Source organism: Rhinoraja longicauda, chromosome 22 (genome assembly GCF_053455715.1).
Source record: "Rhinoraja longicauda isolate Sanriku21f chromosome 22, sRhiLon1.1, whole genome shotgun sequence".
Lineage (NCBI taxonomy): Eukaryota > Metazoa > Chordata > Chondrichthyes > Rajiformes > Arhynchobatidae > Rhinoraja > Rhinoraja longicauda.
Genome location: NC_135974.1, coordinates 1,235,903 through 1,249,762, shown reverse-complemented (window position 1 = coordinate 1,249,762; position 13,860 = coordinate 1,235,903). Strand labels below are relative to the sequence as shown.

The window sequence follows — 13,860 nt, the reverse complement described above, 5'->3', positions numbered from 1 at the left end:
ATTCTACAATCTGGTGGTTTCTTGCTCATTAATCCCAAGACTAACTGTTCTTTTTAAAATTCCAAATTAATAACAGATTTAAATTTCACTGCTGCTATGATGGGATTTGAAGTCAGGTTGCTGGGTTATCGTTCCCAGCGTCTGGTTTGGTCATTTCATCAGTTTACCACCACCATATCCTCTGGTTAAAAAGCAATTACCTATGGTTAAAGACACCCATTGCCAGTCAATAAGGGACGTCCTCTGATTATTAGAGGTCCACACTTGCCCAGAGGTGATTCCCTCCATTTAACAGAGGATAGCCATTGGTTAAAAAGGGATTTCCAAAGAATTACCTCTGCTTGTTAGAGATTCCTTCCAACATGAGGTGACATTGAGGCATTTGGAGGGATATTAACTCGTACCTCAGACTTTGGGTGACTGTGCTTTTGTGACACTGCTAACTTTGCTCATGAGCTCTTTTCCAGTTTTAGTTCTTTCTCCATACTTACCACTTTCTACTCTTCAGCAGATTGTGAGTAAAAGATAGCACAGACTTAAAGTGATGTTCATTCATAAATCAGCTAAACATCACTGCAAGTCTTAACCACCTTGATCTCCTTGACAGGTCAGAAAGAAATCACATGATCAGTTCGGATATAGGATCCAGAAACCCATCAGCCCTAAAAGTCGTAATCCTACTGAGACAAGTCCCACCGTAAAGCCCAAACAAACAGGTAATGATAGGATTTATTTCACAAAATGCTGGAGTAACTCAGCAGGTCAGGCAGCATCTCAGGAGAGAAGGAATGGGTGATGTTTCGGGTCGAGACCCTTCTTCAGACTGATGTCAGGGGGGCGGGACAAAGGAAGGATATAGGTGGAGACAGGAAGATAGAGGGAGAACTGGGAAGGGGGAGGGGAAGAGAGGGACAGAGGAACTATCTAAAGTTAGAGAAGTCAATGTGCATACCACTGGGCTGTAGGCTGCCCTAGCGAAATATGAGGTGCTGTTCCTCCAATTTGTGGTGGGCCTCACTATGACACCGGTGGAGGCCCATGACAGAAAGGTCAGACTGGGAGTGGGAGGGGCAGTTGAAGTGCTCAGCCAACGGGAGTTCAGGTTGGTTAAGGCGGACTGAGCGAAGGTATTCAGCGATACGATCGCCGAGCTTGCTGCATTTGGTCTCGCCGATGTAGAGAAGTTGACATCTAGAGCAGCGGATACAATAGATGAGTTGAAGGAGGTGCAGATGAACCTCTGCCTCACCTGGAAAGACTGGGTCCTTGGATGGAGTTGAGGGGGGAGGTAAAGGGACAAGTGTTGCATCTCCTGCGGTTGCAGTGGAAAGTGCCCGGGGATGGGGTGGTTTGGAAAGGAAGGGACGAGTGGACCAGGGAGTTACGGAGGGAACGGTCTCTGCGGAAAGCAGAAAGGGGAGGAGATGGGGAGATGTGGCCAGTAGTGGGATCCCATTGGAGGTGACGAAAATGTTGGAAGGTGGGATGGAAGGTGAGGACAAGGGGGACTCTGTCCTTGTTACGAATGGGGGGAGGGGGAGCAAGAGCAGAGTTGCAGGATATAGAGGAGGCCCTAGTGAGAGCCTCATCTATAATGGAAGAGGGGAAGTCCCATTTCCTAAAGAATGAGGACATCTCTGATGCCCTAGTGTGAAACTCCTCATGCTGGGCGCAGATGCGGCGTAGACGGAGGAACTGGGAGTAGGGGATAGACTTTTTGCAGGAGACAGGGTGGGAAGAAGTGTAGTCCAGATAGCTGTGGGAGGCAGTGGGTTTGTAGTAGATGTCAGTCACTCGTCTGTCTCCTGTGATGGAGATGGTGAGATCCAGAAACGGTCGGGAGATGTCAGAGATAGTCCAAGTATATTTAAGAGCAGGATGGAAATTAGTGGTGAAATGTACGAAGTCAGTGAGTTCTGCATGGGTACAAGAGGTAGCACCAATGCAGTCGTCAATGTAGCGGAGGTAGAGTTCGGGGATGGTGCCACTGTACGCCCCGAACAGTGATTGTTCGACGTACCCGACAAAGAGGCAGGCATAGCTAGGGCACATGCGAGTGCCCATAGCTACGCCTCTGGTTTGGAGGAAGTGGGTGGAGTCAAAGAAGAAGTTTTTGAGGGTAAGAACCAGCTCTGCTAGGCGGAGGAGAGTGTTAGTAGATGGAGATTGGCTGGTTCTACGGTCGAGGAAGAAACGGAGGGCTTCGAGACCATCCTTGTGGGGGATGGAGGTGTAGAGTGACTGGACATCCATGGTAAAGAAGAGGGAGTGGGGGCCTGGAAACCGGAAGTTATTGAGGAGACGGAGAGCATGTGAGGTGTCTTGGACGTAGGTGGGGAGGGATTTGACCAGGGGGGATAGGATGGAGTCGAGGTAGGTGGAAATTAAATTATTAAAATGCTTAACTCTCTTCTCGCCCTGATTATGTGCTAACTAAACAGTTTTACGGGGTTTGCAGCTGTGAATTCAGAAATGGCAAACTGCTAGCTCTTTGTAGGTACAAACAGTATCATGGCTCAAGCACCTGGAGAGAAGAACTTTTTTCAATTGTAAATCAACCAATTTACTATAACGGAAACATCTATCGGCTGCCTCCTGCACCAACTCGATTTAATTCATTTTAAAGAAACATTCATCATTCCAGTCCCCAAGAAGTGACCTATCTCAATAACTACTGCCCAGTAGCTCTAACATTGACCAAAATCAAAGATGGTTAATGGCTCGCATCTGCACTTGTCTTCCGGACAATCTGGACCTCCTGCAATTAATGCACAGGAAAAAGAGGTCTGTGGAGGACGCCATCTCCCTTGCACCACATTCAGGCCTGCAGCACCTTGACAATAAGTACACCTGAGTCAGGATGCTATTCATTAACTACAGCTCAGCCTTCAACACTGTAATATCAAATAAACTCATCTCTAAAATCAAGGCCTTTGGGCCACCATGTGTAACTAGCTTCTGGACTTTAGTTTTAGTTTGGAGATACAGCGTGGAAACAGGCCCTTTCGGCCCCCCGGGTCCGCGCCAACCAGCGATCCCCGCACATTAACACTATCCCATGCCCACTAGGGACAATTTTTACATTTACCAAGCCAATTAACCTACAAACCTGTACATCTTTGGAGTGTGGGAGGAAACCGAAGATCTCGGAGAAAACCCACGCAGGTCACGGGGAGAACGTACAAACTCCATACAGACAGCACCCGTAGTCGGGATGGAACCCGGGTCTCCGGCGCTGCATTCGCCGTAAGGCAACAACTATTATGCACTTGAGTTATCTTGCACTACTTCCGATTGTATTTGTATATTTGCATCATTCTGTTCTGTGCACTCATTGTTATATTTATTGTTGTATCACTGTGTACTGTGCACTCTGAGAGCTTCGTGTGCAAGCAACGTCTTTGCCTCTGGTTTGTTAACAATAACCTAATCTGGATCTGAACTTCGCAATCAAGCTTTAAAACCTGTTTTACATACAGGCAGTGAACAGATTCTGTTTTTACAAAATAGGCCATTTTGTTCACGTTGGAAAATACGCCAAAATCATTCGATTAGAGTAACCATATTGCTATAATGTTGTAATGAATGGCATCAAAACCAGAGAGGGAGAGAGAGAGAGAGGGAGGGAGGGGGAGAGGGAGAGGGAGAGGGAGAGGGAGAGGGAGAGGAAACTAGTTCTGCTGTTTGTGGGAACAAATATATGTATGTGTATCGTTAGACACAAAATGCTGGAGTAACTCAACGGGCCAGGCAACATCTCGGGTGGGTCCCGCCCCCTCCCCTGACATCAGTCTGAAGAAGGGTCTCGTCCCAAAACGCCACACATTCCTTCTCTCCCAAGATGCAGCCTGACCCGCTGAGTTACTCCAGCATTTTGTGTCCACCTTCGATTTTAACCAGCATCTGCAGTTTTTTTCCTACACATGTATGTACGTCATACTTACTTAATGATATTATGGGAGATCCTACATATGTAGGACTGTCCATAAGTTGGGCGTGCGTCACCCATGAAGCATTGAGAAAATGTTGAATGTAAGTGACTTTATATTTTTACAGTCCAAACACAAAAAGTATTGAATTTTATAAACAGTTGGCATTTTTTTCTGTGATACTAATTATAATTTCTCACAATTTCAGGCACTGAACATTTGATTATCTTTGTGGATATTGAAATTCAGTTTGAAATCTTTCGAATGCATGTCTGTGCCAAGGGAAAGTTAAAGTTAGATTTAGCTCTTTGAGCTAAAAGAATCAAGGGATACAGGGAAAAAGCAGGAACGGGGTACTGATTTTAGATGATCAGCCATGATCATATTGAATGGCGGTGCTGGCTCAAAGGGCCGAATGGCCTGCTCCTGCACCTATTATTCTATGTTTCTATGTTTCTATGTCATTAATGGCTGGCTTGATCACAGTTTAATATCTAAAATGGAATATTATCAAACACTTACAAATTGTTCCGATTAGCAAAGGAGTGTATTGACAAATACTCAGGGAAGGGATCTACCACCAACATGGCCATAAGAGATTTAAACTGACCATACTTGGGGAAAGTAGCATGTGCGTGTGGCTTGACACTTTGAAGCTGGATTGCAAGTAGAGTTGAATCTTACTTTATGCAACTGGGACACAGTCTGGAAAGAGGCAGCTTTCTTCCGCTTTTCCTTGGATCCTGACTTGCTCTGCTCCTGGGCTAGAATAAAAGCAGAAAAGCTCAAACACTCAGCAGATGAGAATCAGTGAGAAAAGCCACTTATGACAGAAAATAGATCCACCAGGATATTGTCTAGATTAGAGGGTATTAGCTATAGGACAAACTTAGATTTTTTTCTTCTCTGGAGCATCGGAAGATGTGGGTCGACCTAATAGAAGTTTATAAAACTCTGAGAGGTTTAGATGGGGTAGATGGCTCATTTATTTCCCAGGGTAGAAATGTCAAATATTAGAGGGCATGGCAATAAGATAAGCTTAAATGAGATAGGAGGGTTAAGCTTTTTCTTTACATCGAGTGGTAGTGGTAGTTTCTGGAACACACTGCCGGAGAAGAGGTGGAACCAGATGAGATATTTAATCGGTATTTAGAAAACCACATGAACAGGCAATGAATGGAAGTTATACGGATGATGTTCAGACAGGTGGGATCAGTTTTAATTGGTTTTATGGTCCTGTGCAGTACAATTCTATGTTATTTTATTTTCCAGTGGGAATAAACACATTTTGTCCAAACTGTCAGTATAACTACAGCCCTCCATTCCAGGCTATATACTGGTAAATGTAATAAAAAACTGCAGATGCTGGTTTATACCATAGACACAAAATGCTGGAGTAACTCAGTGGGTCAGGCAGCATCTCTGGAGAAAATGGATAGATGAGGTTTTGGGTCACGACCCTTCTTCATGGAAAGTCACCTATCCATTTCCAAATGTGAATCCCACCTATCTATTTTCTCCAGAGATGCTGCCTGACCCGCTGAGTTACACCAGCATTGTATGTCTATCTTCAACATATTGGTAACTCTCTCTATTGCCGAAGAAGGATCCCAATCAGAAACATGACTTATCGATGTTCTCCAGAGATGCTTACTAACTCTGAGTTACTCAGCACTTTGCGTCTTTTTTTGTACCAACATCTGCAGTTCCTTGTTTCTACTCTCCATTGCTACTACATCCTTTGTTAGTCTGGTGTCCAGAACTTTATACAATGTTCTAAGTTCGGTCTAACCAATGTTTTGTACAGTCTCAACATATTTTGTCCCAACTTTCTTTTACACCTAATGCCTCAGCCTTGAAAGACAAACATACCAACTGCCTTTTTCACTACTCTTTCAAACTTTGTCACTACTTTCAAATAGTGATGGACTTGCACCGAAAGGCCTTTCTGCATACCAACATTCCCAATGTTCGTCATTTACTGGTGACGAATCTTCCAAAACAGACCTGTCTAACTGTTTCTTAAATGTTGGGATAGTTCCTGCCTCAGCTACCTCCTGTGGCAGCCTGTTCCATACCCCCACCGCCCTTTGTGTGAAAAAGGTACCCCTCAGATTCCTATTAAACCTTTTCCCCTTCACCTTAAACCCGTGTCCTCTTGTTCTCGATTGCCCTACTCTGGGCAAGGGACTCTGTGCATCTACCCAATCTATTCCTCTCATGATTTTATACACCTCTATAAGATCACCACTCATGCTTCTGCACTGCAAGGAATAGAGTCCCAGTCTACTCAACATCTCCCTATAGCTCAGAAACCTCTAGTCCTGGCAACATCCTTGTAAATCTTCTCTGTACCCTTTCCAGCTTGACAACATCTTTCCTATATCATGGTGCCTAGAACTAAACATAATACGGCCTCACCAATGTCTTATATAACTGCATAATGACCTCCCAACCTCTATACTCAGTACTCTGACTGATGAAGGCCAATGTGCCAAATGCCTTTTTGACCATCCTATCTACCTGCGAATCCACCTTCAAGGAACAATGCACCTGCACTCCTAAATCCCTCTGCTCTACAACACTCCCCAGAGCCTTACCATTCCCTGCCCTTGTTAGACTTCCCAAAGTGCAATGCCGCACATTTCTCTGTATTAAATTCCATCAACCATTCCTCAGCCCACCTGTCCAATCGATCAAGATCCTGCTGCAATTTTTCACAATCATCTTCACTATCTGTCTGCTATTCACTATTCACTTCTTGGTGGTTGTGATCATGGGTTTCAGAGTTGTTGCAATCCAGAACAAGAGGATAGGATAAGATCTTGAAAACGTTCAGGCATAGGCAGAAAAGTATCAGACAATATCAGCCACCATACATCTGCAACAAACGGAAAGTTTACCCACCCACACTTGATACTCATTGTGGTTACCATATCTCACACAATCAAAATCCTGGGGTGTCCATGGACAATCAATTAAAATGGATCAGTCTCAAAACAACTGCAGCTACAACAGCAGGTCAAACGGCAGGTGTCCAGTGGTGAGTAACTCGGCTCAGGGTTCCCAAAGCTTTTCAACCATCTACAAGGTACAATTTTGGAGTGTGATGGTATTTTCTCCATTCACTTGGAAAAATGTGGCTCCCACAACACTTGGGAAATTCAATGGCAATCAGGACATTCTGGAGCAGGAAGAGGCCGTTTGTTGCTCCGCCTTTCAACACAAACACGGCGGATTATCCATTTCAATACCTTGTTCCTATCTCCTCTCTATTTCTTTTGATCCCTTCAGCCTTAAAACAAAGTCTACATCTTCCTTGAATCTATTTGATGATGGGACAAAGCAATCCTCTTTAACTGTCATCCTAAACAATCACTTTCCTCCTGCACTTGCACATTGTGGTTGCAGTTCCTACGATCCATGAAACAAACTAGTTACTTGCTGATATTCTTACAACAACTTCCAAACCCATGATCACGATTACCAAGAGGGACTTGGCAAGGAGGCACATGGGTATTCCACACCTGCAACTTCCTTAATCTGACTTTGAAATCAGGGTGTGTGGCCATAATTTGAAGTCAGGACTTTTGAGTCAAGGGAACAGAATATTGAACAGCTTCTTCTATTGAACAGATGACACAAAGCTGGGTGGCAGTGTGAACTGTGAGGAGGATGCTATGAGGATGCAGGGTGACTTGGACTGGTTGGGTGAGTGGGCGGATGCATGGCAGATGCAGTTTAACGTGGATAAATATGAGATTATCCACTTTGGTGGCAAGTACAGGAAGGCAGATTATTATCTGAATGGTGTCAAGTTAGGAAATGAGGAAGTACAACGAGATGTGGCTGTCCTTGTTCATCAGTCACTGAAAGCAAACATTCAGGTACAGCAGGCAGTGAAGAAAGCTAATGGCATGTTGGCCTTTGTAACAAGAGGAGTTGTGTATAGGAGCAAAGAGGTCCTTCTGCAGTTGGACAGGGCCCTAGTGAGACCGCACCTGGAGTATTGTGTGCAGTTTGGTCTCCAAATTTGAGGAAGGACATTCTTGCTATTGAGGGAGTGCAGCGTAGGTTCACGAGGTTAATTCCCAGGATGGCGGGACTTTCATATATTGAAAGAATGGAGTGGTTGGGCTTGTATACACCGGAATTTAGAAGGATGAGAGGGGATCTTATTGAAACATGTAAGATTATTAAGGGATTGGACACGCTGGAGGTAGAAAACATGTTCCCGATGTTGGGGGAGTGCAGAACCAGGGGCCACAGTTTAAGAATAAGGGGTAGGCCATTTACAACTGAGATGAGGAAGAACTTTTTAACCTTGAGTTGTGAATCTGTGGAATTCTCTGCCTCAGAAGGCAGTGGAGGCCAATTCTCTGGATGCTTTCAGGAGAGAGTTAGATAGAGCTCTTAAAGATAGCAGAGTCAATGGATATGGGGAGAAGGCAGGAACGGGATACTGATTGTGGATGATCAGCCATGATCACAGTGAATGCAGTGCTGGTGCGAAGGGCCAAATTGCCTTCTCCTGCACCTATTGCCTATTGCACTGGGATGTACATGCATAGGTTCAGATAATAGCAAGTTGAAGATAAATTTACCTGCTTCAGCATTGATATAATTCTCATACAATGCCCCTAACAACTTGTTGGAGGATTTCTGAAAGAGTGCCACCACCGTCTCATTCAGTGGGTCCTTGTTTTTATCAAGCCACCCACCAATGTTGTACGGAACCTGCAGGAAACCAGAATTAGTCTCAGCCTTTAACATCCCTGGAGACAGACATCCAACAGCAAATCAATTTAACCAATTAGAACCTGACAAAAATTAGTTGACTCTTACTGCTCAATCACACACTTCACAGTTCATAGAGTCACAGACATACAGCAGACAGGTACTTTGGCCCAGCATGTCCATGCTGACCATCATGGACTTATCTGCACTCATCCCATTTACCAGCACCTGGACTATCAGCCTTCTGTGCCTAGCAGTCTCAAGTGATTGTCTAAATGTTTTTTAAATAATGCAAGTCTCTAATCCAAAACTTATGCTCTCTTAATTTAGAAAACGTTGCTATGGAGAAATGTTTTCTACTGTCTATTCTTATCTATGCCCCTCATAATTTTGAATACTACTGTCAGGTCCTCATTCAATCTCTTCCACTCTGAGGAAAACAAAATCAGCCTTTCTAACCTCACCTCAAAACTGAAATGCTTCATCCCACATGGACAATTTGGAATTTTTCTGAAATCTTGTGCACTGTGATGTTCTGTGTCCCCCTCTTTTCTCTCCTAATTTCTTTCACATGTACCTCCACATTTTCTATACAGAGTTATCTGCACTTGCCGTATGCTTCCTTTTTTATCTTTATCCAGTCGTTGATTTCCCTCCACATCCAGGGTTCCTTGCTGTTCTTGTCTTTCATCCCGACAGCAACATATTGGCTCTAAACCCATTTTGCTCTTTTTTCCCTCACTCATTCTCTCTCATATACCATTACATTTGTGCGCTAACGTGAGGCAATCACACACGTACAGACTGACCAACTTACCACACCAGCATAATGAACCAGCTCAAAGTGAGCTTCGTATTTGCGTTTTTTGTCTGGCCGTGGTTTCTGCAGGTTGGGGGATTTGCCCAGATGATTGTCATACAGCTTTGCTTTGAATGACATGTCCGTGGCTTTTGGGAACATGCACTCCTCTTCAAGGATGGACAGGATTCCCATAGGCTGGCTCAAACACAAAACAGTTCATCAGGACTGGGCACAATTGGAACCTCAGAACTATTTCATACAGTCACACGATCCTGCCCTCTTAAATGACAAATTCTACAGTACTTCATCTAGGATGCAACTCCATCATGGAGCAAATGTCCAGGTAACCTCCCCCCCCACTTCTGCATTGCATTATCCAAATCTGGGATCCTAGCACACCAACTCTGAGCAGAACTTGATTGAGAGGTAAACATTTAGTGCATTCACGCACACGATGGATCCCAATGATTTCTATATCTCCACATATTACTGTCACAAAACATCATCCTACACTTCCATGCCAGTAATTTAAAATGTATTTTTCTAATTTAATCGCTTTATTTAATTCTGTTACTATCATCCCCCGCCTCATGGAAGTATCTTTTTCACTGTCCATATTTCACACCTGCTGCACACAGAGGACAATGGCTAAAAACAATCAGTGCTTTTAGTTGGGATGACACGTTTATATTCCCAGGTAACGTCCGCTGAGTTGCCAGACAGTTCAATTAAACAGTTCTGGACAGTTACTCAATTCCCCTGAGGGCTAAAAGCTACTTTATATCGCTGCAACAAGGTTGAGAACTTAATGAAAAACTAAAACATTTTCAATACTAAATTGATTAAATTTAAAACGCTCCTTGTTTATCAAAGTCTGCATCAGTAGATTGTAAGGACCATCTTTACGCCGGAAAGAGTCGGAAAGCAGTGGAGAGGTTCAGGGATGAAATCGCAGAGCTTTATGGGTTAACACCGAAGAGGGTGGAGTGATTAAAATCAGAATTGCACAAGAAAACAAAATTGGAAAAGTGTGGGATCTCAGAGGATGTCTGACTGGAGATTTCAGAGACAGGATAGAACATGCACACTTGAAAGATTGCAAGACTGATGCATATATATAGATGAGGAAGGGCAAGGATCATGGATTTAGTATGAGTTAGATTGGAAGGATGAAGCCTAAGAGATCTGTAAATCAGATCAATTTTGTCAAGTGTAACAAAAATATGAATGCCTCATGTTCTTTCTCCAAGATCAAGCACATATTTGCATTTAAAGGAGATGAATAATTTGTGCATGTTTACCTTCTCAATAAGATCAATACAAGCCTGCAGATCCAGACCAAAGTCAATGAAGACCCATTCGATACCCTCCCTCTTGTACTCCTCCTGCTCCAGCACAAACATATGATGATTGAAAAACTGTTGCAGTTTCTCGTTGGTGAAGTTGATGCAGAGTTGCTCAAAGCTGTTATACTAGATCCATGGAAAGAGAGAGAGGGAAAATAATTTTTAAAGGGATAAAGAAAATGAGGGTAGGGAAAAGGGAATTGAAGAGTCCAGAAGAAAAAGGTATAAATAGAAGAGGGGAAGGACTGGAGGAGGGACAAAGAATGATGGAGAGAAGAACGAGAGGGGATGGATGGGAATAGAGGAAAGATAGAGAGGTGGAATGAGAGGAGAAAGGATAAAAAGCAATTAGAGGGAGTGGAAGGGAGATTGTTGGCGGAGCTGGGGCACACAGGAAAGGAAGAGGAAAAGAAAATGGGTGAAGACAAACAGCAAGAGAAATGAACCAGGGAAAGAGTGAGAAAGAGTGGGAGAGAGGTAAGATGGGAAAAGAGAAAGCATTATAATTAATCCATTTGTGGTCTGTACAATTGATGAATTCAAATACAGTGATGGTAAACATCTTTTTTCTGGTGCAATCATTCTGCAATTTACAACATTCGTCCTGTGCTGCAGGCACATTCTTAGTTGGGAGTTTCCACACATAGCTTAATCCAAGCTTATAGGTGAAGGAGGTCCAAACACATCATGGGATTTATCCATTGTTTCTCTCCTGGCATGCTAACAAGAAACCAGAAGTTCCCCTACCCACACCCCTCCCTCCAAAATACCTCTACCCATATCTGACTCATTCATGATTCCTCATGATTTTTTTCTTCCATTGATTCTTTCCCACCTCTCCCAGCAATCCACCACCACCTGGTTAATTTGTACATAGTTTGCAACAAGGGGGATAGTCATTCTCTCTAGTACTTCTGTACTGATAGATTCTTACACCGTGACCAACTTCCTGAAGTTTTAGAAAAGTTTTGCCGAGCTCATTTCAAAATCTATGTTCAGTAGAGAAACAGTGCTTCCTGTAAGTGAGGTCTGTTACAGGTCACAATCTATGACTCACTACCTGGTACCATTCAACTTTCTACCAGGATAATTTTCGTGGTTGGACATTGAAAAACTTACATCAAATATTTCAAAGCCTGCGATGTCCAGGACTCCAATGAAGAACTGCCTTGATAACTTTGTGTCCAAAGTTTTATTGATGCGTAGAACTAGCCACTTAAACATTCGATCGTAAGTAGCCTTTGCCAGCGCCCCTACGGCATAGATGACCTGGAGGAGATAAAATCTTGTTTAATATACGCTGAATAGTTTTCTACAGAGATTCAACAATAACCTTTCCAGAAACCCCTGAATTACTGCCTCTTTCGCAACAACATAATTTTGACATAACTTTGCAAAATACCCCAAGGCATTTCTCAAGAACATCATCAAACAAAAAAAAACATGAGCCAGACAAAGAGAGATTTGGAGAGATGACCAAGAGTCACTCATATCTATTCTTCCAGCCTCACTCAATCTTTTGAAAGCTTTTGAAGCATTCAGACATTTTGCAAAAATAAGAAATTGATGTGACATAATTATTCAGATTCACCCTCAATTCACACCTCCAATATTCACACCACAAAGTCTGTGCCCACATCACCAAAGCAAGGACTGACACATGATGAAGCCAGTAATTTAAAAAACAAAGCAATCTTACTATAGTACCTGAGCAACTGTCTGCCCCTTGGTCACGTATTCATTTCCCACTTTGACCCTTGGGTGGGCGAGGCATTTCAGGAGATCGGCAGAACTGATCCCCATTAGGTATGCAGCCTTGTCTGCATCTACAATGTAAAGGAGCAAAGTTACCTCAAGAACAATCATCAGAGAACAAAACAACTTCAAAGTTGACTTTCCCAGGCCAAAAGAAGACAGGCGATTAAATAGGCATCAAGCATCAGCCGATATGTAGAATTAAAACAGGATCAAGATGAACTTGGGATGGGGGGCAGAGAATGGCAGATTTACGTTAACTCAGATAAACTTTTAACACAGGAAAGCTTTGTGGTAAGTAACATCAGGGTAGGATTTTCACAGGAAATGCCAGGAGTATTGTGGAACAGATAGACCTTGGGGGGGGGGGGGGGGGGGGGCAAGTACATAGTTCCCTGAAAGTGGTGACACTAGTAGATCGGATGGTGAAGAAGGTGTTTAGTGCACTTACCCAGAGTCGGTCAGAGCATTGAACATTATGTTGAAATTGTACAAAACATTGGTGAGACCACGCATGGAGTATTGTGCGCAATCTTGTCATTAAGATGGAAAGTGTGCAGAAAACATTCTCAATTATATTACCGGGACTCGAGGGGAGCCTAAAACTATAGGGCAGAGATTTAAGGTGAGGGGTAAAGATTTAAGAGACCTGAGGGGCAGCTTTTTTCACAGCGAGGATGATGGAATGAGCTGCCGCAGAAAATGATGGGGATGGGGGTACAATTAAAAGATAGTTTAAAAAATAGTTGATCATGTACATGGAAAGAAAAAATTGAGAGGGATTTGGGCCAAATGCAGGCAAATGGAACTAGTGCAGGCAGACATCTTGCTCTTCTAGGAGAGAACTGGGAACCTGGGCAGGGATATGCCAGGTTCCAGTATAGGGAACATTATATCTATTGCCTTACTTTCAGTTCCATCTGCTTCTGCCTGTTCTTCCCGTTGTCTCTGTTTGAACTTCATATTTCCAAAGTGCATGATCGCTCCCACTATCTTGTAGCAGCCGTACTTCTCATCCACTGTAAAGCCCAATATGTCCATGGCATGCTATTTAAAGGAAATTAAAAATAAGTCATTCTCCCTGGTTCATGTATATGACTAGCTGCCAGTGTTCACAGACAATGATTTGACTACTGCGATAACTATCCGTGCCGATGCAAAATACTTACATCAGTTCCCATTAGTTCTGCCCCATCATCCATATTGTCCACTAAAACAACCCCTTGAGAACAGTAGTGATAATCAAAGGGATTGTTGCTCACCAGTAGCATATCTGGAAAAGGGAAACATC

The 13,860-nt window shown here is 43.4% G+C and overlaps 1 protein-coding gene across 1 annotated transcript in view; it reads right to left on the bottom strand.

Moving 5' to 3' along the window:
- LOC144604322 (myosin heavy chain, skeletal muscle, adult-like) overlaps positions 1 to 13,860 on the bottom strand; it is a 72,584-nt gene that overhangs the window by 42,232 nt on the left and 16,492 nt on the right. Inside the window, exons 11-18 of the mRNA XM_078418556.1 lie at positions 13,739 to 13,842; positions 13,478 to 13,616; positions 12,522 to 12,640; positions 11,934 to 12,083; positions 10,770 to 10,940; positions 9,484 to 9,663; positions 8,534 to 8,666; positions 4,614 to 4,693 (exon numbers count right to left, since the gene is read on the bottom strand). Of these exons, the coding sequence (XP_078274682.1) occupies positions 4,614 to 4,693; positions 8,534 to 8,666; positions 9,484 to 9,663; positions 10,770 to 10,940; positions 11,934 to 12,083; positions 12,522 to 12,640; positions 13,478 to 13,616; positions 13,739 to 13,842 (1,076 nt within the window). The remainder of the gene's footprint in view (positions 1 to 4,613; positions 4,694 to 8,533; positions 8,667 to 9,483; positions 9,664 to 10,769; positions 10,941 to 11,933; positions 12,084 to 12,521; positions 12,641 to 13,477; positions 13,617 to 13,738; positions 13,843 to 13,860) is intronic.